This window comes from Crinia signifera, chromosome 5 (assembly GCF_055691185.1).
Source record: "Crinia signifera chromosome 5, ASM5569118v1, whole genome shotgun sequence".
Lineage (NCBI taxonomy): Eukaryota > Metazoa > Chordata > Amphibia > Anura > Myobatrachidae > Crinia > Crinia signifera.
In genome coordinates this window covers 127,145,408-127,172,204 of record NC_139221.1, presented here as the reverse complement: position 1 = coordinate 127,172,204, position 26,797 = coordinate 127,145,408, and the positions used below count along the sequence as shown (strand labels likewise).

The 26,797-nt window shown below is 45.5% G+C and overlaps 2 protein-coding genes across 3 annotated transcripts in view; both read left to right on the top strand.

The window, feature by feature from the left end:
• The window catches only part of RIPK1 (receptor interacting serine/threonine kinase 1), a 45,584-nt gene extending 39,863 nt beyond the window's left edge, over nt 1-5,721 (top strand). For both annotated transcript variants that reach the window (XM_083188021.1, XM_083188020.1), the window contains exons 11-12: nt 624-764; nt 1,911-5,721. In XM_083188021.1, the coding sequence (XP_083044147.1) occupies nt 624-764; nt 1,911-2,194 (425 nt within the window). In that variant the 3' untranslated portion in view covers nt 2,195-5,721. The remainder of the gene's footprint in view (nt 1-623; nt 765-1,910) is intronic.
• Nucleotides 5,722-23,341: 17,620 nt separating this feature from the next.
• The window catches only part of BPHL (biphenyl hydrolase like), a 46,707-nt gene continuing 43,251 nt past the window's right edge, over nt 23,342-26,797 (top strand). Inside the window, exons 1-3 of the mRNA XM_083145160.1 lie at nt 23,342-23,373; nt 23,493-23,645; nt 24,133-24,236. Coding sequence (XP_083001286.1) covers nt 23,342-23,373; nt 23,493-23,645; nt 24,133-24,236 — 289 coding nt within the window. The remainder of the gene's footprint in view (nt 23,374-23,492; nt 23,646-24,132; nt 24,237-26,797) is intronic.

The following is a 26,797-nucleotide window of genomic DNA, read 5'->3' as shown; positions in this document are numbered from 1 at the left end:
CTATTGTCTATTTATATGTCTAGTGTCCTTGAGTCTCCAAAACACAGCCATCTGCTGGCAGAGAGTGAAACTACATCTGTTTCTCACATATGCACAAACACAGAAGGTGCAGACTAGCTTTCAAAGCTTTTGCTTCGAGCTGGCTTACTAGTATTGCTATATGTCTCTAATTAAGTTCTGTTTGTAATGGTGCCCATACATTAGCCTGATTTGAGCCTATTTCGCCTGATTCCGACAGCCCAAATGGGATGTGTTTGACATACCCATCGGGTCTGATGTGTGGTCCCATGTGCATTGGACCTGTGTGGGAGGTGGGACCTGCTGCCTGTCCGATCTCCGGGGTCACACGAGATACATCGCATGTGAAAGACATCACATGCGATCCTGACACCCGGGAAGGTCCCTTGTCACTTGGGATGGGGGGGTCAAATGACCATACACTGCTGCTATACATTCCAGTAGGGTATGGCCACCTTAAAAATGAAAACAACTTTATAAAAAAAAAAAAACACACTAGGCAGATGTATATAAATGTAGTATGGAGACTGATTGCTTTCTTATTTGTGCTGTTTATTTTTTTAGCAGACGTGACTAACCATACTTTTGCTTTTATATTTCTATAGAAAAACCTGTCTATTTATCCATATCAAACAGCAAATCAATACAGATTGGACACAATAATGTTATGACGGTTGATAATAAAATACAACCAAAGCAAAATCCAGTCACTCAGAATACAAAAAAGTTTGAAACTGAAGTACCTGGTAAGTACTGGAGTAATACGGCCTACACACATGCCGATATTAAGGCATTTTCTAAGCGATTTTGCTTAGTTTGGCAAAGTCGCTTGGCAAATGCCCTCACATCGGTGTATGTGTGGGGGCTATATCGGCAGCAGTGCGCGTCCCCGTGCGTCTTTATCGCTGGCCGAGATTGATGGACAGTGTCCATCAATCTCGGCATCGGCAGGGTTCTCCCACCGGAGAACACTGGCGCTGTCTGCTCGCTTAGCACACAGAGCTGACAGCTCGCTCTGTTTGTGGGCTGTCAGCTCTGTGTGCTATGCGATAGCGGCGCAGCACAGCCCGACCTAGCATAGCTAGGTCGCCCTACACACATCGCTATGTGTGTAGGGCCCATAAGTTTATTAGTATTTAGCATTAACATTCTTTGGACGTTTTTTTTTGTGGAAAAGAGAGGGTGTAGTTTACAATGTTAATAAGGAACTTGATTACCAATATATAGACTCATTTATGTTTGTAAGGAAAGCAAAAAACAAGTAACTTTGGCCCACATTCTGTTGTTTCAGAAGGGGCTGAAGCCAGCGCTGTCCCTGGAGTTCCATGGCGGCGGACGCCGGGCTGATACGTGTAAAATAAGAATAAAAAAACATTTATTTCCTTAATTAGGTATTGTTTTGCAATTAATGCAAAAGGTGGTCTGTGGCTAAATTTAAATAAGTAGGGAGATGGGACAGCCCTGGTATTTACCATCATACATAGGTTATGGTATAGATCATGGGTCTTCAAACTGCGGCCCTCCAGATGTTGTGAAACTACATGTTCCAACATGCATTGCCACATTTTTTCCTATAAGAGCATGCCAAAACTGTCAGGGCATGCTGGGACATGTAGTTCCACAACATCTGGAGGGCCACAGTTTGAAGACCCATGGTATAGATGGTACAAAATTCTAGGTCAACAGTGACTGGATCGACACTTAATAATGGTATACATACCATTAGGCCACAGTACAGCATGGGATACCTTCATAGTATCCAAGCTGCTCACTGCATTGTGTGATACAGCCACAGCTGCCCGCACCCCTCTAATACAGTGGGAAATGGATCTTTAATGGATTATGTTGTTTTTACGAAGTACCAATCTGTTTTTTGTGTTTCAACATTTCAGGGAGCAATTCCTTAATAAACGAGAACCAACTGCAACTTCTGAGATGTAATTTATCCAAGAAATGGAAAGAGTTTGCTCGCTGTGTTGGATTTCGCCAACCAGAAATCGATGAAATTGATCATGACTATGAACGGGATGGGCTGAAAGAAAAGGTCTACCAAATGTTGCACCACTGGCAAATGAAAGAAGGATCCAAGAATTTCACAATTGGTAAGGTAGCCAGTGCTCTATATAATCTGGGAGAAACCGACCTGCTCAACCAACTCATCCAACTAAATGTGTGAACACCAAGAAAATCAGATTTTGTGTATAAAAAAAAAAACATGAGACAATGAACATGGGATGTCCTGAGCCAGATGTGTCACATTGCCAAAAGAGTTGCTTCCTATGAAATACAAAGCCAGGGTGATCACAGATGAAGATACTTGCAAGTTGTTTCCATAAATCAATTTAAAAAATGATAACCAAGAAACAAGGCCTCAGTTGATATCATTCTAACAATCACATGAGTTTGTTTCTTAAATATTTACCAAGGGATATCTAATGCAGCTGTCTGGCTATTGAAAGTAGCACTTAAGGATGTTTTTAATGGCACCCAGAGGGTAACTCCCTTTCTAAACTCACTGTCATGCTCTACCTCCTTCCCTCACAGAGGAGACCATTTCTGCTGGCTAGCCCCTCTCCAAGCAGGAGAACTGAAGCACAGCCTTTACAGCGAAGCCCAGGACCAGTGCAAGGGTTTTTGGCACCATATGAAAAATGTCAGCTTACCACCCACTCACCAATACCGACTTTCCAGTACCTCAGAAGAAAGTGTGGAGGTGGTGTCTTAGAAGTTCAACATCTGCCTTTTGCATTAACTTCAACAATGCTGCCTCTATCAGAGTTATCCTTAATTTTGGGATAGACTAAGTGGCGCCCCCAGATTCCGGAGCCCCTAGGAAGCTGCCTAATGGTAGAGGCGGCCTGGTGACGCCTGGTCTTCTGATGAGTGAGACTTGTTCAATGTTAATAACAGCACAATATTTTGATATCTTCATCTCCAGGCTACAATTTATCATCATAACCTGAACAAACCAGTTTCAAGAGAGGATGGACAGGCAAACCACTACCTACTTTTTTTTCACTATATCTATCTATTAGTTTTGTACAAGTTTGTTTTAATGTATGTATTTAGCTAGCAACATCACGACCTAGTGAGCATCCTGCATTACACAGGATTTCTATGTGCCAAGAAAAAAAGACAATTGTGATCAATGATCTGTTTGTAAACTAGTAATTCAGGTTTTGAATCCTGCATGAGAGAAGATGTACAGTTTCATGAACACACAAAGGGATTTCAAAGCAGTGCAAGACTTGATTTATTTTTACATAACTGGACTTTTCGTTCTTACTTTACATGATGAGCTAGAAATGTTATAAAAAATATTTTTACAGTATATTTAGGTTATAGTTTTGAGTTATGTCAATGAACTGGAAGATTTAAGACCATTTTTAGCATATTGGCTATATTTTTTATACTTCACCAACCACTTGGGTAATAGGGACACGGCTAAAAAATTTTTGGTAGGACACCATTGCTTGTATTAAAAAAGTAATAGTATCCTATATATCCTATATAATAAAAGGTTAAAGCTGATTCTCGCCACTATGGAGGGAATTCAAGTGTTTTGCACCCTGACGGCCACTAGTTGGCACCCAACAGCTGTCACTGTCATCATTTTGTCGGGCTGGCAGCTAGTAAATACATAATTTCACTAATTAAGGTACGCTTACTTTATATTAGTGACAGCAGTATAATGCAGAGTTTTCTTAACAATGCCATTACTGTCCAAGTTAAGGATATCCATGCTTGAGTCCAGATGGTTAAATCAAATTCACTGAGCTACAAATGAAGTCACCTGTGTTCAAGCATGGACTGTAATCACAGAGTTTGGAACTCTCTGTAATAATGCATTATAATATGTTCTATCGCAGGTCTAAATTCACAATCTAGGTTTATGTCTAAGTCTATGTTTTATCAATGAAATGAACCAATTTTTTTTTACAAGTATAACTATTAGGTCTTAAAATGAAGTCAATCTGTGTTACCAGTGTTGTACTGGAACATCTTCAAGCTGTTCAATGTAAGGCAGTGTTACTAGTTGTGCAGTACCATGCGTAGGTTTATCTGATATTCCTTACTTTATCTACTCATGCATTGCCCAGCATGCTAACATAATGGGGGGAGGGAGTTACTAAGCAACCAATTAGATCCTATCTGTTATCTTCTAGAAGGTGCTAAATAAATAAGAAGTAGATTTTGATTGGTTGCCCATAGCAACATCCCATGTGAATAGAACTCCCATCTTAGTAAATTTCCCTCAATGTCTCCCAATCATGAAATTGCCCAAAATATGATTTTTGTTTTGTGCCACGGAGCACCCATACAACATGTACTCTACATTGTGTATATACTTTCTTCCATTGCATTGAATAAGAACCATTTACCAGTTCCCAGCCTACTTGTACAAAATACTAGACCATACTGTTCTGCATTTGTACATCAGTATTGAAAAGTATTTTGGTGATAGCGTAAATGCATAGTTTAAGATTTATATGCAAAATGTTCCTGGCTTCTGGCTAAATGAGCTGGAGAATACACTTCTGGTGCACATGTTGTAGTCTGCTTATTATCCAGATGCTGAACTAAGCTGTGCAGTATGTCGGCTTCTTTGGATTACTTGAGCTGGGTGTAACAGTTACAAATAACATGATTGAAGTAAGATCTGAGAAATGTGGAAGTGTGTCAGGGACTTTTTAGCTTTCTAAACACGTGATTGGGTCCCTCTTGAACCGCTGATTTCTTGAGGGGGCAATTCAATTAAGCGTGATAAGAATAACACCAGAAAAGAGGTTCCAAAACTGTTAGATTGACCGCGCTGTTAAGTCCGGTTAGTGGATTTCTACTCGCACCAATCCAGAAGTGAGAGCACCTATATCAGAATCAGCTTTATTGGTCAGGTATTCTTGCTTATACTAGGAATTTGTTTTCAGTCATACAGAAAGATATTCAGAGGGGACACAGTGTTAGATTATGTGCAGAGAGTTATGGCCTGACGAGACAGTGAGGTGTTTATGAGTTCAAGTGTCAACAGGGGAACCGCTTGAATGAAGAAACTTTTTAAACTTCTGGTAGACCTGGTCGGAATTACCCTGTAGCATCTGCCTGATGGCAGCAGATTAAACAAGCCATGGCCAGATGTAGTTGGTCCTTGACTATCTTTGTTGCCCGCTTTTTTGCTCTGGACAGGTACAGGTCCTGGACAGAGGGTCCTGTGATGCTGTTTTCTGCCTGAGCGCAGTGCAGACATCATATTGGTCGGCTCTTAAATCGGAGAATGTCAGTTATCGTGAATAAACACACAGCTTAAGGCATGGTAACTGCCATCTCCCGGTCAATTGCAGGGCATGATTGGGACAATGCAGTAGCTCCTTCCCAGCACTAATTTAGCACATGGTATTGAACTGCCCCACTGCAGAGGAAAGACAGGCTAATGTACTGGTCTGGAAGAAGAGGGTATTGTGTGAACTTCCCCCTAATACCAAACCACATTTTAATGCCAGATGAATGTTAAAATTATTTGTAATGACTATTTTATCTTTATCTATCCGTACATTTTTTTATGAACTACAATTATTATTCTGGCAATGTTTTAAATTTGTTTTTGTAAATTACAGGAAAAACTGTGTTACTATTCTATTCAGAAAAGAATGTGGTAAATTTACCAAGATGGGAATTCTATTGAAGATGGGGGGTGAGATTTAATAGGATGAGAGATTCAGAAAGTGAGAGATTTGGTAAGAAATCTCCAGTTTGTAAAACCAGTTTGATTTTGCAGTGTAAATGATTGCCGCTTTAAAAAAAACTGGAGATTTCTTACCAAATCTCTCACTTTCTGAATCTCTAATCCTATTAAATCTCACCCGGGATTTTGGTCTTAGTAACCAATTTGATTCTATTATCTTCTAGAAGGCTCTAAATCAGAAGTAGAATCTGATTGGCTGCTATGAGCAACATCTTCAATAGAACTTACATCTTAGTAAATTTACCCCAATGATGAATATTTTGGATAGTTGAATTTTGCAGTTTGTATTTTCAATTATTGAGATGCATAATATAATGTACCTTATGCCGGATATACAGTATGTGCGCATGCTAGTGGGGAGCAGCCAAACCTAACACAAACTCAAGAATCTTACAAAGACATTTGCACATAAAGAATTCATATTATGAAATAAGTAAAGGTAAGAATGTATTTAAACCACACCACTGTCATTTATTTGTACTACCAAGCTGATTTTTTTTTTTTTTTTTATCATCCTAGAGAACATGTTCTTCCTGTTTATATCATGGCATATCCTAATTGTTACTGCAAAGTCCTTCAAGCATGGGGCCTGATTCAGCAAGAGTTGCAGTTTTGCAGAAAATTGAAAAATTACAACGTCTGTTACTAGCATGCTGCCCACAATTGCAAAGGTTTACAATTGTATCACTATTATGCGAGTGCTTCGCTAATATTTCTAAGGTAGCCCCCTGGTATTTATCCCCAGAGTGAATATTGAATGATAATGTAAATATTGCTGTCCGATAAATCGCTCAATGCATACACACTGAGCGATTTTCAGCGGGGAGGCAGCGGAGGGCGGCAGCAGGCTCCATCAGAACGGGGCGCACAAGCATCTTGTGTGCGTGCATGCCCTTCTGGTGCATGGCGAGTGGCAGCAGATGGCAAATCGCCAGGAGCAGATCTGATATGAGCTGATCCATCTGTATTCTAGTTCGCACAACAGAGGAACTAGGCAACAACAACTTTAATAGAACTAAAGCAGGCGCGGCAGAGAGGAATCCCTGTGGCCCCTGACGTCCTTGAAGAAAGACATTTAACAGGTACTGTAAAGGTGCCCATACACACGCAGATTTATCTGCAGATCTGTCTGGTTGGAACAAAAACATGGTTATGGATGAGAGCAAATGACAGTTGACCATTTGCTTGGAAATGCTGGAAAACTGACAAACTGTCACTCATCCATAACCATGTTTTTGTTCCAACCAGGCAGATCTGAAGATAAATCTAACTAGTGTATGGGCACCTTAAGACATAAATCTCATTTTATTCTTCGGAACACGTCAGGGGTCTGGTTCCGGTTTTCACTTAGTCCCCTCGCCAATATCCATTGCAAAAATTATTTGCTTGTACGGCATCCACTATACATTGGTTATCTTTTCCCTATGAGTCGACGGACTTCACGTGACATGGAGTCCACAAAGAAGAAGACTCTTGACCAGAAGTGTCCCCTGAAAGATTCCAGCACTAGGGATGTCATTTTTATTTACCCCACCATTTATCCATTCTATCAATAACCACACCCTCCGCCATCCCTGTTCCGCCATTGGTGAACGTAAGGGAAGCCCCCATAAGTATTCACCACCCACCCTATTTGTTATTGTATGTTTTAGGACCCCGAAGGGTACCACAAGCGCATACTTTAGGCAACACTTCTAGTGAAGCACAATTGTTTCTTCACACTTTAACCCAATAATGTACTGTCTGCCCTAGCCTATGGATTGTTCCTGATTCAAATGAAATCTGCTCTGACTGCTAGTTTTTCTTGTCCAGTGTCACCTACTCTCTATATCGGTGTAAAGCTGCCCTTACACGGTCAGTTTAACGGATCCGTTTGGGACTTAATTAGTACACATCGCATCGCATTCCTTGTGCATGCAATGCGATTGAAAGCTAGTACAAAAAGTATGTGCAGCACATACTTTTTGTACCGTACTATGTGATGCACGGGAGCGCGCATCGCATAGTACAGAACGGAGCTGGTCCACAATGGACCGTGTATGGGCAGCTTAAGGAAATAACATCATTTTCAGCACAGCAATATTAAACAAAATTATGGAAAAATTTATTTTACATGCCTGACACTCACTGATCTGTATAGACAGGTCTCACTGTCATCACATGATGCCTGCTGTACCCCAGTTACGCTGTTATCACAAACCTAATACACACTGATCATTATTCAGAGGACATATTGATAAATTACAGCTGATCATTTTACACAGTTAATATTAGCCATTTGATAACCAAGTCACACTGATAGCGCACTTGATACCAAATGATCACACAGATCAGTCAAACAATTGGACACTTGTACATCCTGATCACTAGAGACATGCAACATAAAAAGCTTGAAATATGCATGCAAATATGCATGTTAAAATATGCTTAATAATAAAAAAAATCAGCAAACAATTGGTAAGCAGTAGAATAACATTGATAATTAACAATTATTTAACATTTTGTTACTCTTGAAAATGTAAACAATCAGGTACTGTTCCAAACGTTTGGTAAAAAGATTATGTTTTCTTCGATCACTCAAAATATTTTTATAAGTGGAAAAAGACCATTCCACATCCACTGAATTAACTGGACAGAATTTGAATTTGGATGTTATGTTAGCACTTCTTGTTTTATTTCTTCCTGGCTGCTACAGCAGACTGCAGCGTTCTAGGCTCTTCTGGCATCAACTACACGGACCCTCATCTCCAGCGCCGATGGATCAAATGTAAGCATAGCATGTGAGGGCAGCGCAGTGGAAGGCTCCTCCCTGCGCCGCATACTCACTGTAAACCGGCGTTTCCTCCGCGCCAAGTGATGTCACAACCCTTCTGCCCGCCTCCTCTGCTGCAGGAGTTTCTCTCTTGGCACTAAGTTCCAGGCCAGGGGCCGGCAAAGGTTCAGGAGCTTTGTGACCTCATCCCCCGACTGACTTTTATTCAAACGGATTGGCAGCCTAGAGCAGTGTCAGACGTACTTCCAAGGTTCCCCACACATATTGGCCCGGCCTGCACACTCTACCACTACCTGGCCAGCAGCAGCAGGGCAAAGCAGTGCCATGATTCGTGGGTGGAAGGGGGCGGGGCCTAATATGTGAAGTGCCCTCCTGTGGAAAAATATGCACCATCACTAGATTTTAGGTAAAATATGCGCTAACCAGTGAGAATGGGCAAAATATGCAAATACATATGCAAATGCTCAATATACATATGCAAATGCACAGTATACAATACACAATATGCATTGATCACATACAGTAGGTCAAGGAGCAGAGTTAGTTGTAAAAACTACAGTTAGAATCTGCTCCATTTGATGATCTTGACAGTGTTTAACCCTTTGGGCCAGATGTACTAAGCTTCAAAAGTGATAAAATGGAGGGTGATAAACAGCCAGCCAATCAGCTCATACCTGACATTTTTCAAACACAATCTGTGACATGGCAGGTAGGAGCTGATTGGCTGGTTGTTTATCACTCCATTTTATCACTTTTGAAGCTTAGTACATCTGGCCCTTAGAGTGCCAACATTTCTCTAAAAGATGTTCAAAATATCTGCTAAAAATGGCAGCGTTGCTCACAGTTGTAATATAAATGCAAATAAAAAATGTTGTGTAAAAAAAGATATTTCCTATATAAGGTAAACATTACAGGTCATTAAAAATGTTTGCTGGGCAATTTTTACACCTATTCAATTGGCACTCAAAGGGTTAATGTGAAAGATCTCCAGTGGGAACGCCCATGAAACGCTGGGAGTTCCCATATGCTAATGAGGCCGCCCCATGCCCCTCTCTGCCCTCAACGGGGGTATGGATCATTGGATAGACATTAACTAGGTTGACACCTCTAGGTCGACATGCATGAAGGTCGACATGCTAGAAGGACATGACTGAATGCTAGAATGTACACAGAGAGGGGGTTATTCTCGTTCATTCGGTCCTCTGTGCATTCGCGTCTGCGCATGTGGAGGTGCGTTTCTGCGCTGGGCTGCCCCATGACCATATGGGAATACCCAACGTTACATGAGCGTTCCCATGAGAATGCTGGGCTAACAACCGTATGTCAGCTGCCCGCCCATATCCTTCCCAGCGTGCACGAATATGGAAGTGACTTTATAGTCACTTTTATATGTATGTACCTTCCACATCTTTCGATGGTCGGCGACCATCGAAAGATGTGGGAGGTTACCCGCGGCATACAAATGGATGTTTATGTTAAACATCCATTCGCAGCCTGTGCAGACGAGGGGGGGGGGAGGGACATTCTCCGGGTGGTTTTTTTTTATGGATTTGCAAGGCTGCGAATCAACCAGAATAACCCCCAGAATGTAATACTTGTGATCTTTTAATGCAGAGTTCATTACACACATAACTTTTCCCATATGTGCATTGCATCCATGTGTGGCTTATCTGCTACAGCATAACCTTCATAGTGCGCCCAAAATGGCAGCCTCATTTGGTATGCCCGTGCATAGGATGAAAAACACATGGACCTGATGGGTATGCTGGGACACTACCGCTAGCACTGGGACACTGAAACAACCCATTTTGTATCTTCTCTTCTGGGCTTGACCTATTCCTCCCAAGGTAATACTACGTTGTGCGCCCAAGATGGCTGCCGCACCTGGTAGCTTTTGTGGTTGAAATATATAACCCCTAGAAGTTATTTCCCAAAATGCCTGCACCAACCCCATAGTATGCTTATTGTGCTCTCTAATGTGTCATTAACTATCTCTGTTTTTCAACTTAATGCAATTCCAATGCCTTTGATCAATGTACCATGTTTTTGATGTATTTAAGCGACTTTGAGTTCTATGTTAGAAAAGCGCTATATAAATAAAATTGATATTATTACTGCTGTCTTTGAGCAACATGATAAAGATGGCACCGTAAATGGCTGCCTAGGAACTGTGCCACTCAGCCCTGTCTTGCACACTGCATAGCAACCTAAAACTGTACTGTCCCTGCTAAACTGTTACCTACCTGGCTGTTGCAACGAGCAATGGCACCACGGATGGCTGCCTAGGCGCTGTGCAGCTCAGCGAATATATGTTCCTGTGTAATAACTGTACTGTCTCTGCTTATATTGTTACCTACCTGGCTGTTGCAACGACCAGTGGCGCCACTGCTGGCTGCCTAGGCACTGTGTAGATCAGCGAATATGTGTTCCCTGCGCAGAGCCGGCCTTAGGCATAGGCAAACTAGGCAATTGCCTAGGGCATTTGGAATGCCTGTGGGCATCAGCAGCTTCTGCTGATTAAAATGATATGCAGCATGCATATATTCTGTGTGTGAGTGAGGCTGTATCTGCATATGAAATATTGTATTCATGGAAATCACTGTAACATAGCATTCAGTATGCAGGTACAGCCACAGTCGCACACAGAATATAGGTATGCCGCAAATCATTTTAATCATCGGAAGCTCCTTGTGTGTGCTGGTCATAACAATGCATTCAAGACGAATTTTCATCAAAAAATGCACCCAACGTTAGCAGAACTGGCCAGGAGCTGCATGGCCTATTGAGGCAAGATGTATGAGGAAACATCTGTATCCAAGCAGAGGCAGAGGTCACAATGTTAGCGGCTGTGCAAGTGCTGTCTGAGGGTGGGTTGGTTGTGCAATAGTGTTCGGCATATGTGTAAGGGGCATTATGTGTGTCATGTATAAATGCATTAATAATGTGCAACATGTGTAACAGGCACTATGTGTGTCATGTGTATAAGGGCATTAATAATGTGCGACATATGTGTAACAAGCACTATGTGTGTCATGTGTATAAGGGCATTAATAATGTGCAACATATGTGTAATGGGCATTATGTGTGTCATTATGTGTATGAAGGGCATTAATAAAGGTTGGCATAATGTGTAAGGGGCATTATGGTTATAAGGACATTAATAATGTGTGTCATGTGTAAGGGGCATTACTGTGTAGTATTATCAAGGGTGTCGAGAGAAAGGGGTAGGGGGTACAAATTACCCAGGCCAAAGTCTGATGGAAGGGCCCAGTGGGGTCCCCGGGCCCCCTCCCCTTAAGTGACAGCAGCAGCTGCAGCTCTTCTCCTCTGCCCAGCACACATTGCTTTTTCTCAGGATTTTTTTCAAAGGGTATAATGTGAATAATGTGAGGAGTAATGTATATAAGGTAAAGTGGTACTACTGTGTGATGTAACGTGAATAAGGGACACCATTGCATGATATAATGTGAATAAAGTGGCACAACTGTGTGGCATAATTTGAATTGGGGGTATTATTGGGTGGCCATGCCCCTTCCCAACAAGAACATACCCCTGTTTGGGCTGCGCACTGAATGTGTGCACTGTTTCTATTTAAAATATTGCTGGTAGGAGCACCAAAATGATGACTGCTATGATGAGGGTTGATGGTGCTGGGAAAGGGGAGCAGGGTCAGAGGTGAAACTAGTGGTGGTGCTAGGGGGCACCAGCCAAAATGTTGCCTAGGGCGTCATTTAGGCTAGGGCCGGCTCTGTCCCTGCATCTACAACCCCCAGGGCACATTGAGCATATACCTGTATGTGTTATGTATATGTGTACTGTCACAGTTTAACTGTTACCTAAACAGCTTTTGCCCAAAATCCAAACTCAATTCCTAGTATACACAAGTATACCTGGCCAATAAAGCTGATTCTGATTCTGAAGGTCGATACGGGTTAGGTCAACAGGGCAGTGGTGTAAAGGCCCCCTTACACTATGCGATTTTCGGCCGATTTCATCCGATTTCGGCCCTTTGGGCCGATAAATCGGGTGAAATCGGCCCAAAATCGCATGTGTTTGACATCTGATGTGCGGGCCGGATCACGGCGTCAGACCTACAGAACATAAGATATATCGAAATCTGAGCCATCATGGGTGCTTTTTAGCACCCACGATGTTCAGATCCGAAATATCTTTATATACAGCCCCCCTGTCTTACTAGCAGCGCCCCCCCACATTGACGGCTCCCGGCGGAGGTAGTGCAGGTGGGGACCGCAGGCATCGCAGAGCAGAGACCGTCGGCGCGGCGGGAGAATAGGAAGAAATCCTATTCAAAAGACCGGGCAGCCGCTGATTGGCAGAGCTCTCAGCCAATCAGCGGCCGCCCAGTCTTATGAATAAGATTTCTTTCTATTCTCCCGCCGCGCCGACAGTCTCTGCTCTGCGACGCCTGCGGTCCCCGCCTGCACTACCTCCGCAGGGAGCCGTCAATGCTGGGGGGGGGCTGCTAGTAAGACAGGGGGGCGCTGCGGGGGACACAGAGTTGGCAGTAACAGAGCCGGGCAGGAAAAGCTGTGATTGGCTGAGCGCTCTCTCAGCCAGTCAGCAATTGGCTGAGAGAGCGCTCAGCCAATCACAGGCTGCCCATTCATTGTATGGGCTTTTTTTTCCAGCACTGACAGCTCCCGCCTCCCCCTGCCCGGCTCTGTCACTGTCCTCGGCAGCGTCCCCTGCAAGCTGCCTTAGCAGCGCCCCCCACCAGCAGCCCTGTTCTGCAACCTCCCCCCTGCTCCCCGGGTTTACATGTGATAAATCGAGACGATTTATCACATGTAAAAAATGGCACATCAAGTGCCAATCTTATCAAGCTCCCCCGGGGAGCTGCCGGGGAAGCTCAGGGGGAAGTCGGGGGCGACTTGTCCTCAGGACAAGTCGCCCTAGTGTATGGGGGCCTTAAGTTCGCCCCAGTTGCCCGGAGGCACGCACACACACACACACAGCACCTTATATAAATATATGTATGCATGTGTGTAAGTATGTATGTATGTTTGTTATGTATGTTATGTTGAAAATAAAGAGATTGTAATATCTATGGTCCTACTAGGAGGGGAACTCAGCCACAGAAGTGAAATTGAAGGCTTTCAATGAACTGATTTTAATTTGCAGGGGAGGAGAGGTGCCCCCTTGGGAGCAGGAGCCCGGCGGCAGATGACTCCATTTCCTCCCAGAGTTATGCCTCTGCAACAGGGTCATTAGGTCAACACAAGCATTAGGTCGACATGGGGAAGATCGACAGTCAAAAGGTTGACATGTTTTTTTTTTTGTGTCCCAAATGTCGTTGCAGTCCACATGGACTGAAACATAGCACCACGTCCCCTAGCATGGCTCGCTGTGCTCGCCATGCTTCGGGCACAGTGCCTTGCTACGCTTGGCACACAATTTTATTATCCCACCACGCCCTAGTGGATGGCAGGGCATGAGATACCGCCTGTCGGCACATGTTGGCTCAAAAAAAAAAGGGTGAAAAACGCCATGTTGACCTTCCCCATGTCGACCTAAAGCTTGTGTCGACCTAACCCATATTAATAGGTAGGTAACCTCTATATGTGACACTGATGCATGTGGTTGGATATCAGACAATTGGAGGCGGGACCCATCACCCAATAAAGCCCACACCGTGACTGACCAAACACATCCTTGAAAAAGGCCGAAGGCGGCCGAAACGCGTTGAGCTCCACCACATCACAGACATCCATCTCCAAGTCTCCTCCATACACAGGAGTAGAGCGCACACAGCTCCGTCAGAACCTGCACTCCGGGCGCACGCCCACCAGCTGAACCCGGAAGTGACGGGAGACGCCGTAGAGCAGTGTGGAACAACTGCCGGCTGCAAGTGCATGCACCGGTGAAGACAGACAGACCACGGCGAGGGACTCGGAACCTCAGAAGATCAGGTATCGGGTAAGAGTTGAGTGTATCACCGGGAGGTTAGGGACGCCAGCCCCCGGTGACATTTACACTCTCACCTTGACCTCACTCCACAGACTGTCATTTACTTTACCCACCGGAACATTCACTCTTTGAGACTATGGCCCTTATTCTGATCGGTGCGGACTTTCCCGAATTCTTTCGGATCGCGTTTTTTAGCCGTCTGCGCATGCGTGGGGAACGCAATGCGCATGTGCCACGTATGGTCTCCGTACTTGTTCTCACTAATACCGTACAGAAATGTGCACCGCAATCATTCGGCCAATATGGGTGTGTTATGGGCGTCATGCGGAATGACACAGGGGCATAGTTTCAAAGTGGGCTAAACTGGGCGGAAACATGGGCGGACACGGGGGAGTACACATATTTGGGTAGGCGTGCATTCGGACAGCACGCCGAATGCACGCGAACAAAAAGGGTAGAAATGTGCGGTGTCCAAAAGGCTAGTATTGCTTTGCGGACACCACTCGGTCATGCGCTAGGCAATCGGAACGCCTAATCAGGACGGACACAACACAACCAATGTCAGCTGAACCCAATACAATCACCTACTTTACTCATTACTTGTTAATTACACGCTTCTCACTGCTACAATTGGAAGCATTGCAGCTTAAAGGGAACATTACATGCTGCACTTGTCACACACTTTTACACTGCAAATAATGCACACAACTTAATATTAATAATACTAATACACATGTCACTTCTGCGTGTATCAATTAATACAGACATTTGTGGGGCCAAAATAACATTTATTAAAGAAACTTTGCCAAAAATGACAAAAACATCACAAAACAAATGGTACCATAACAGGACTAAAAGTAAATAATATATAATAAATAGCCACAGCAGAATCATTAGGAACACATCAGGTGGCTTCATAACAAAAGTACAGCACCAACACTTCAAGTACAGCACACAGTAATGCTAGCCCAAACAGGGGAACCAAACATGACATTTGAACCGCGGGCAAATGTGGTGACCCTCGGCACGGATTTTGACACAGGATGCTGACACACACAGCTCAATGGAAGATTTGGGAAGACATAACGGTGGAGATTAATGGGGACACAAGTTCATTTGCGGGCACGTTTGCCCCTGGCAGGCTCCTTGCCACGTGCAGCAGCTCTTCGGCCTCGCCCACGGCCACAGTCAGATGGTGGGTCATGTGGAGCACATGCTGGGGAGGGGGTGGATCTTCTTCCCCCTCTGGCAGCAGGGAGTGATGATGTTGGTAAAGCACCCGAAGCGGGTGACATTAGGACCCTATTGGTGGTAACTAGCTCCACCATAAGTTCATTATGGCGGAGGAGGAGTTAATTTTGCCGCAGGGCTTGATCAGCCAGCACCTGCAGGCTAGCAGCAATACCTTGCTGGCTGTCACTCATAGCTTGCTGGCTGGCACTCATAGCCTGCAGGCTCGCAGCAATACTCTGCTGGCTGGTGGTCAAACCCTGCAGCACCTCCTCGGCCCTACGCACCCGCTCGAATGCCGAGTCTCCCTGCTGCACAATACTGTCTAGCACACGGCCCCACGTGGACAATTCAGCCGCGGACATTTCCGGCTGCTGCTGCACGGGCCTGCTACTGGGGCCAGGTGGTACAGACTCCACAACCTCCTCAAGAGAATCTGGACCAAGCGGTGGGGATGCTGTTGAACGAGAAATTACCAATTACCACCCATTCCATGCCAAATTCAAAACATCTACTTATGGCCTGCCAAATAATTACCTTCAAGCGTAGAAGCCATCACTTCCGCTGGGGACTCGCTGTCTATGGTGCTCACCCCCCGGACCTCCTCCACTGCAATGCAGCACTGGGCCATCTCTTCCAGGGGGGTGAGCTTCAGCTTGCCAGGCATGGGGCCAGCCCCAGAGGTGTGGCTGTGTTGCCACCGCTCGGTCAATTTCTTCTTGAGGTTGCCTTTGAAGTCCTGCCACCTGCAATCAAAGTGTACATATTAATACATGTAACTCCTCATGTTTGCTGTAGCACCCATTGCAATCTGAAACATAATACAACATGTGCCTACTGACACCAAACTTACATTATATTCATTTTTAAAACCAACCCTTAGAAGATACAACAACAGTCACCCTCCAATAACTATCAATTCAATGTCATGGCCAACATGTCTGTGCCTCCAAGCAACGTGAACACCCATTAAACCAACTCCATCTAATATTGAATGTAAACATTACTGGACTTGTACTGCTCAAATGTAACACACATGTACTTGCCTCTTCTTAACGTGCTCCGCCTCACGAACTTGTGGAGCCACTGCATTAATCTCCGCCGTTATCTCCTCCCAGATCTTCCATCTCCTTGTGTGTGTCAACTTTACCGCTGGGCACTCTATTAAATCACGTGCCCGGGTCACCAGGATGTCAAGCTCCTGCGGTTCATATGCCATGTTTCTTGTGGTTGGTTCCTCTGTTGCCCGACTGCGGCCACGGGCACGGCCACTGGCACGGCCACGGGCACAGCCACCGGTTGGTGTACTTGAAGTGCTGGGCTGGCTACTCTGTTGGGAAGCCACCTGCTGTGTTCCCAATGATTCTGCTGATGCTGAGGATGGGCCAGCTGCTGATTGGCCTGATGTTGATGGCCCATCTGGCTGCTCTGGGTTGAGGGGGACATAGGTGGTGTTGGCTTCCATGCGGGACAAGAGATTCTGCACCACCTGTTCTTCCTCTGACTCTGAGCCAGCCATGTTTGCAACAACTGTTTGCCTTTCTAGGACAACTTTAAATACTATTTCTGTAATTGGCGTTAATCAGCTGCAACCTGCGTTCCGTACGGCCGCGTTCCGTACGCCAGCGTCAACCGTGCGGCGCATACGGGACGCCCCTTGGTGTGGAAAAATATTTCTCAAAAACCAGGCAAACTGAGTAAGTCAGATTTAGTAGCTAAATGCAGATTCCAACACCAATTACAAAATAAAACAGAGGTCACACATGAACTGTATATTTGAATGTACATCTGTACTGTGCACTTGTTTGGTATGTAGTACAACTGACACTACCCATTCCATATGTCAATCCAGTCCACCACTTAGCCACAAGTAATCAGTGCTAGCATCCAAATCACATGTGAAAGCACTCCAAATTCAGGCTGGATGCTAGCTACTTTTCATTCCACCTCTGTAGTAGGGGCCAGTAGAAGGTAAGTGTACACATGGCAGCATGGCCTAATTTTAGTAAAAGGTCTGCCACTATTTGCTATCTTTCTGCTGCATAGCTTTCATTATAAAATAGCTGTTTAGAACCTTGTGGAGTTAGGTGTAAGTGTCTAGTGATGCAGACTATTTCACCTGGTGCATCTACCCATGTTTGGTGGATGGTATAGATTATATATAATGTGTTTCCATCTTATTTTTCACTGTCTGTTTAGGATGGGTGTGCGATGCAATAGGTTAGCCGTCTGTTCTGGCGCATACACGCTGTTAGTGTAAAAATGAACAATAAAGTTAATACCAAATATCACTCTGATCAACCAATGACAGCACATGATTGTTTGATTTGTGCCATTGCTAAGATGGCGGCCTATGGGAGAGCAGCCCCATTCTCACCCGCGGAGCTGAGAACTCTGGTCTCCATTATGGAGACCAGGCTGGGGCGGGCGGGCCCCTTTATAACCAACAGGCAGAAACGCAATGCCTATGCGGTGGCCCGCCGCCGTATATACGCACGCACCCAGGTGCGGCGGACCATCGCTCAGCTGGAGCGGCGGTGGTCCGACCTCAGGCGCAGGGAGCCAGAGAGGCTGCAAGAAATAAGGGCCAGCATTGCTAGATGTGAGTATTTCAACAGTAAATGGGGATTTGGACATGATTGCTTACCTGACATTATTTAATCCACTAAGGTCACCAGCCTGATCATGAGTTAAACATGGCATACAATATATGAGTGATACTTCCTGTTTGACACCCTGTAATGGTCATAAAATATGTTATTGGGGAGGATTAATGCTTGTGATGCTTACAATGGCCCAAATGTCACAGCATACCTGCCATGTTACAGGCTGTGTTTTGTAAAGACCACTAAGGAGTTGTTTGCCTGTACAATTATCTGTACTTCTAACCTTTGCATTTATAGCTTGATAAGGCTTAATAGTAATTACCACTAATTGCCACTTTTTTGATTTTTCACATACACAGCACGTGCTCGCGCAAGACAGGCCCGGGAGGAGGCAGAGGTGGCCATCGAGGACCAGCCGCAGGAAGGGAGCCCGGAGGAGGGGGCCCAGGAAATGGAGGAGGAGGAGGCAGCGGTGGCCCTGGAGGACCAGCCGCAGGAAGGGAGGCCGGAGGAGGGGGCCCAAGAAATTGAGGATGAGGAGGGGTGGGCTGTGGAGGCACTGCCACCCGAGGAGGACGTCATCGAGGCCGAGGATGGAGCATTGGAGGCCCCTGAGGAGGAGGTGGAGGCCGGTGAGGTCGTCCAGGCGGCCGGAATTGGTATGTATACATAAGGATTCATTTATCCGTTTGGCATGTACTATTTGCTATGTAGCACTGGTGATTCAATTGATTTTTACAATACTATAAAATGACAAAACAAACGGGATAGCAACAGACACACTTTGGGGTTAGATAGGGTGGCCAAACCATCCCTTTCAGCCAGGACACATATTAATGACACAGGTTGTGAGGATGTCTTTCATCTCGATTTTAAGTGCCACTGAACCTGTGTAGTTAATCTGTATCCTGGAAGAAAGGGATTACTTGCTAATGTAAGTGTTTCATGTCCCTGCTGCTTGCATACAATCTGTAGCCTCATATAGGTGAGTAGAGTTTACTGGTGAATGATCTTTGTAAACTAGATTCAGTATGGCATAAATGGAGTATGGACAGGCGTGGCTTAGACTGGAGTAACAAGTGGTCAGTGCCCCTGGGCCCTCCTCTAGCTAACCACCCCCTGCGGTCTGCATGTATGTTTTTCACCATAATTGTGTGTGTATTTGGTCTTAGTAATGCTTTTGAGCATGTGAGTGGGTTAGTGCTGCAGCTTCCCCTAACTGGCATTCTGACAATGATTTCTGGAGCAGACCATCAGCAGGCAAGCCATGCTTGATTGCACAAATGTACTGAGCATTCCTGAGAGTTGTGTAACTCCCCTGCCAGGCTCCATCATATAAGAGACACTGAACTTTGTTTGCTGAATTGTGATTGGTGCAGCGCGTGACATGCTTCTCAGAGCTTAGTCATGGGTGGGTTTGGATTGAGAAGGAGCAGTATGACTGTGAGGTGTTCGTCAGAGTAAAGGGTAGAGGGCCAAAATCAGGCTTTCCATGTAGTATGTATGCATGTATGTATAGGTGTATGTCTCATATATATAGTTATATAGGTGTGTGTATATATATATATATATATATATACATATATATATATATATATATATATATATACACACACACACACACCTGTCACAATGCATGTTTAAAAAGTCGGTTTGACTATGTTAAATGTATGCATGAATATCATTAGTCATTTTTGAATTTGAATTTCCTCCACAGATGAGCCTGCCCAAGCAGAGGAGGGTCGCCGTGGGGCCCTCCTTAGACTGAGAGGGCTGATGAGGCAAATGATGGAGGAAATGGACCGCATCATTGATGGGGAATTTTAATTATTTGTTTATGGACAGTTATTTTGTAATAAATCGTTATTTAAAGTTCAAAGTTGTCAGTGTTTTTTTCTAACATGCTAAAGTATATGTGTAACTTGTTTAAAAACTTTAAAATAAGCAAAATGTACATAGTGTATCTAGATGTATGTTAGGGTCACATGCTGTAAGGGTTAATGTGTGTCATGAATGTAGTAGGAATGTGGGTCAGTATAGATGAGCATTTAATTGATTGAAATTGATAACAATCCCTTTTTCAGGAGGTTGGCTAATTGCCTAAGTGGGTCATGTGATCGCTGTGTGTACTCAGTAAAAAAGTGTTGGATTGAGCGTAAATACTCCGCATCGGGGCGTACGGACAGCTTCCCGTACGTTCTGACACGGTAAGACCGTGCTTGAGCGGGAAGACCGTGCAAGAATCTGTACGTTTCCACCGCACACGCACGGTTTGTATGTCGTCCGTACACACGCCCTGTTCTTAAAGAGTGAGTCCGTCCGAATGCGGAGGACACGTGGGCGTTTCTACGGACGAAGCCCGCACGCCGCCGCACAGCGTGGCGTGCGGACCGCACCGTAAGAATTCGGGAAAGTCCGCACCAATCAGAATAAGGGCCAATATCACAGAGTCACCCCCATACCCCCATCCACCACCACCACTGCAATATTTCAGCCCGTACCCACCACTGTGCATCAACACCACCTTGCAGCACTGGGTGTGTGCAAACGGACTCATATTGCATTTTAGTTTAGAGTTTGTGTAGCACAATAAATCCTTTAAAAGGAACATCACGTGTCACTTCTCTGATTATATCCAACCACATGCATCAGTGTCACATATAGAGGTTGAGCGCAAGGTTACCTACCTATTAATATTACTGTTTAGGAGCCTGGACCACTCCAGCCTGGCAGCCCCCTCGCAACCATTGGTATCTAGCGCGAGCACTCCCTATTTGTTTAACTCAACCTAACCCATGTCAACCTTCAGTTATGTCGACTTTCCTGCATGTTGACTTTCAGTCATGTTGACCTAATGCTTGTAGACCTAGTGACCGTATCCCCATAGGGGATTAAGAAAAAATCGGAAACGGACAAAACCTCGGAACGCCGGACTGGACATCAAACTGGGGGGACAAACAGGGGGCTTGTCCCATCCGGGGGGGTGTCTTGTCCAGGGGGATGCCTACGATAGCTTTCACCAGGGACATGGGGAAGGGGAGATTACAGCCTCCCATATGGTCCAGGCTGTTACTGTTTTTGCTACAGTACATGCCCAGCCGTACAGACAGGCTTTATTCTCTCTCTCTCCTCTCTCTGATGTCAGGTGTAACAGCATAGTTACCTACCCTCCTGCATTCTGCAGGAGACTCCCTGAATTAGCAGCAATCTCCCTTTCTCCCTCATTAGTCTAGCAATCTCCCTCATGTCACCTAGCCCATATTACTGTTACATTTTTGGGGAATAAAGGAATGAGAGATAGATACATTTACATCAGCACCCTTTCCCAGCACTTTACCAAGTACAGTAGCTCTTACTAACTGCTTTGGGGCTCATCTACATTTTGATATGTCATTTTACAAGATTACTCAGATGTAGTAGTACACACCCACGCTTCTAGGTGCCACGTTCACAATCTCTTTTCACAATCTCTCCATATATGGAACTAGACACGCCCATTAGGTGGAGCTCAATAAGGCGCTGTGCAAAATTCTACTACCAACTATAATCTCCCTGAAAGTTTTCAAAAGTAGGCAAGTATGTGCAATGCTGCCCATACATATGTGAGATATTGCATGCAATCATTCGATTTCGACCACATCTGGCTGATAAATCGAATGATTGCATGCATTTTTAAGCTGACATTCGATGCGATGCACAGGCGATGAGCTGCACATATAGGGTGAGATTTAATAGAATGAGAGATTCAGAAAGTGAGAGATTTGGGAAGAAATCTCCAGTTTTTTTAAAGCGGCAATCATTTACACTGCAAAACCAGTGTGATTTTGCAGTGTAAATGATTGCCGCTTTAAAAAAACTGGAGATTTCTTCCCAAATCTCTCACTTTCTGAATTAAATCTCACCCAATATTTAGTGATTTGCATGAGCAATCAGCGGCGGGTTCGGGAAGCGGGACCGGGACCAGAGCGCTGGCGGGGAGCCAGTACCTCAATGCTGGGGACCGGTGGGACTCAGCAGCAGCAGGGGAGGCATGGCAGCTGTGTAGCGGGGACCGGAGTGGTGGAGCTTTCAGGCGGTGGGACTCGGCAGCGGCAGCAGATGACTTTGAAACACTGGACGGCCCTCTGATTGGCTGAGGCTGCTGAGAGCTCTCAACTGCTGCTGTTGACAAGTCCCGCCGCCTGAAAGCTCCACCGCTATGGTCCCCAGCCCCAGATTTCCTGACTCATTCATGTTAGAAAAGATCTTCATAAATAGGCTTGGCCTTACCATAATGTCTCTTTAAACCAGGACACATGATTTACACAGGTTCTGAGGCTAAAAACAACAGCTGAAATGCAGGCTAATACCAGCCAGCCACAAATCCTGTGTAACTCATGAGTGTTCCAGTTAAAAAGGGTAAGCCTACAGTATACATGATAATTGTAAATGCAGCTGTAGTAGATAGAAATAGATATGCATATTATTACATGTGCCCCTGCAGACAGGAAAGTGCAGTACAATGAGGAGCCTGTAGGAGGTGCTCTACAGCAGCAGATATACAGTATGTTAGTGAGACGAATTTTTTGTAACTTTCCACCAATAACAATCAATGTGGTGTCTGACTGTCCGATGATCTGTCAGTCAGCAGCTGCTGCTGCAATATGGCGCTGCGGTATGGAGTGACCTGCACCCTGGGCAGGGGCGAATTTAGGTAGCAGGCCGCCCCTAGGCACAACCTGACACCCCCGCCCCCCCCCCCCCCCCCCTCCTCCCTATTTTCACATATTCATGTTCGGATAGATATATATATATATATATATATATATATATATATATATATATATATATATATATATATAGTCAAACTTAAGCCGCAGCGGTACGGACCTTTTTTTTAAAATTCTGTAGTGCAGGGAACTCGTCTCCGGGGGTAGGGAGGGCGGGAGCCTGGAGCTGAGGCGCGCACACACACAGTACGACGCCCACCCTGCACGCCCATTGACACAGCAGCCAATAGCGGCAGGGGGGGCAGTGGCTCAGCTCAGCATCAGCACGCTGAGCTAGATGCTGAACTTCAAGTTCCGGACCACCAGACAGTAACATCGCAAACACACGTGAAAGGGCAGTGGTGAGTGACAAGCGGCACCGCCGCCGATCATGACACCGGCAGCGCTGCAGTGCTCATCATTTGCCAATACCCGCTCCGTTTGGCCAGGCTGCTGCACTGCCGCCCATACATTGTGCCGCCCCTAGGCCCGTGCCTCACGGGCCTAGTGGGAAATCCGGCCCTGACCCTGGGGTCTCCTGCACGGCTCCTGCGCTCTGTACTGTGGGCAGCATGGCTCAGACCCGCAGCTGCAGCATTCTGGTAATAACAGCAGTTTCCCTTTTCCTTGATTAGTGCAGTGGGCGGCAGAGAGGAGAGAGGTGAGAGGTATAAGCAGCCTGTACAGTGCATTGCCTCCCCCAGCTGCTATTACCTTATTATTACAATATTGTCAGGGTTATAGTAAAGCAGGCTCGGGCTGTCTTGCACATTCATTGCAAAGTGATAAATGATGAATGTGAGGATATTTGCATTTACTGACACTTTTGCCTTTATTGACACATATAACTAAGCCACTGATCTTATTCTAACTCGTGTGTGACACCTTTCACATCGATTAATGTGATGTTTACATTTACTATATTATAGACAAGTTCCCATTTTCCAAACATTTGTTATGTGTTTGGTGCACAAAATGATACCAACAGTAAATACAGTATAGTTGTGGTTTGTGTTTCATTATTATTGTGTGCAGTAAAAGTGTGTGTTTTGTTGGTGCCATTGGGGAATTATGTGTGTCTCTTTGCAGCACAGCAGTCACATCTGGAAGAGAACAAGTAAATGGCGTGAATGTGCATTATCAGCGCACGGGCTGTGGAGATCATGCGGTCCTGCTGCTTCCTGGTGCTTTAGGTATGCACACAACCTTACATCCCCCAAATGACAGGCTAGTATAAAGGCATCTTGCACATACTGTATGTATTTTATACATTACAAAGATGTAATTATATAGTCCTAAAATAATAGATCATTGGCTTTATTTTAACTTTTCATTGTTATGGCAATTTCTTATTCAGAGGGCTGGATAATGGATTATTTGATTCAATGATTTTATCCTTGACTTACAATAAAACACTGGTTTGCAGGAATCTATGACCTGCAAACCGGATTTGTTCTAGGGAACAGCATTGCCACCTAGCAACAGCAGGTGGGTTAGGCAGCAAGCCTCCCGAAAATGCTGAGGGAGAGGAAATGAATTTTTTTTCACTTACCTTTCCCTATACAGCTACAGCGCCGCTGGGGGATCGCACGTGCACGCGCGCGCACACATGAGCGCGCCCCCCAAGCGCTGGTCAGATTTTTTCGGAAGCTCACTGGTGGCAACCTGTCTTCCAAGTATGTGAGAAGGTATCTATGACCTTCTAGCTTGGATTTTACTCCTGGCAAATACCTACAGATGTAGCCGGCCTTGTTGTTGCTGGCGATCCGCCAGCAGCACGGCGCCTCTATCTGACTGAGACGCGCGTGCGTCCCCCACGCACGCACCTCATGCGCGCGCGTCCCCTTCCGGCATACAGATGGCGGCGGGGCAGGGGATGGCGATGGCGACGCCATCGCCATCACCTTCAAAGATGAATCCCGCTACATCTGTAGGTAAGGACACTGTATATTGGAGGATGATAGTGGGAGCTGTTGCACATTTAAAACTGCATCAGCTCCTCTCCAGCTGCTGTAATTGAGTGGCTGCTGTCCTTGCTAGTTGCTAAATCGTAGTGGGCTAAAGGACCTTTCATGGCCAGCGGGAGAAACAAGGCCGTGGGCCTTGCTGTTTCACTATCCTTGCACCACTGGTTGCCTTTAGTAACCAGGTGGCGAGTGACGCGAGCTACCCTGCCCAAAGCGAGGTGAGCAAAGCGAACCCTTGAGGGTCCTTTTGGGTCCCTTGTTCCGACCTTGCTCCTCCTCTCTCCGCCCCCTCAACCACCCTGTCACATCAGCAGGTCCTTCAGCCCACTTGTATAGAGGAGTTACAGGCAGTGGTGAGTCATCTTATTAAATTCGGAATGTGTAGAGCCTAGTGTGTGTGTGTACAGTAAGTAAAGGGGAATGTGAAGTCTGCAGTGCAACTGTACAAATATGTTTGTGGGAGGGGGGGGTGCAGGGGAGGGGACAGTTTGCAGTTGAAGTACAAGTGTGTGTGTGTGTGTGTGTGTGTCCGGGAGGAGTATACAGTCCTAGTGGGTGAGGTCACAGTCGGATTCAGTATTGAATCCCGGCGGTCGGGATCCCGGCGTTCAGAATCCCGAGGCCGGAATCCCGACAGCCGAAATGCCGACAAGGGGGGGACGTGGATCGCCCCCCCCTTGCGGGCTCGCTGCGCTCGCCACGCAGCGGGCCCGGTGCCTCGCTACGCTCGGCACACTAATTTATTCTCCCTCCAGGGGTGTCGTGGACACCCCAGGAGGGAGAAAGTGTCGGCATTTCGGCGGTCGGGATTCTGAACGCCGGGATCCCGACCGCCGGGATCTTAACTGCATCCCTCACAGTCTGCTTTCCTAGTGTGGGTGTGCAGGGGGGTACAGTACATTTTGAGTGTGTGTGACAGAGGGAACAGTCTGTGTGTGTGTGGGGGAGGGTGGGTACAGATTAGGAATGTCAGCTTCTCTTTGTATGTGTGTGTATGTATTATTTATATTTATATATATATATATACATACAGGTAGCTGTGGTGGCACTCCGTGTTGTCAGCACAAAGAGTACTGTAGCTTGCTCAATGGCTCCGGTGCCTTCCAGTGCAGGGCTGTGAGGCGCTGTGCACAGAAAACGCTGGGGGGGCGGCGGCACTCGGAAAAAAAGAACAGGAGACAAGCGGTGTGGGTAACCGACGTTTCAAAAGCCCGCAGGCTTTGTTTATCAAGGTGCTGAGGTGAGAACAATTTACAATAGGTGTTAGGCTTACCTAAATAGTGGCTGGCTCTGTCCGTGGATCCCGCACGCGCCGACCGGGGGGACGCTGAATGATGACGTCACGCCCACTCTTAGAACGTGCAGGGCGCACGGAGGAAGGCTTGACCACTGTGAACCAATGGAAAAACAGCAGTTGTAAACAAACACTCGTGAAATAATAATAGGAGTATCTTGTAAACAGTGGATACATTACAATGTGCCAAATACAACTTAAGACTGCTGCTGACCTGTTATACAGTACATATGTGAGGAAATATAAAGTGCGATGTGCAAAAATACAGTGTAAATATACAAACAACATACAATTAAAAAGCAATGCATAGTTTGATTAGCGGACTAAACAGTGGGTACATTATAAATCGCTATAAGGTTCTCTACCATAGGTGAACAATGTATTATAATATTATGCGGCAACCTGATGAGTACCATACCTATGTGGATTACTTAAGGTAACCTCAGTAGTCACCAGTGTCGACACATACCTGTCAACATTATATCGCCATTGG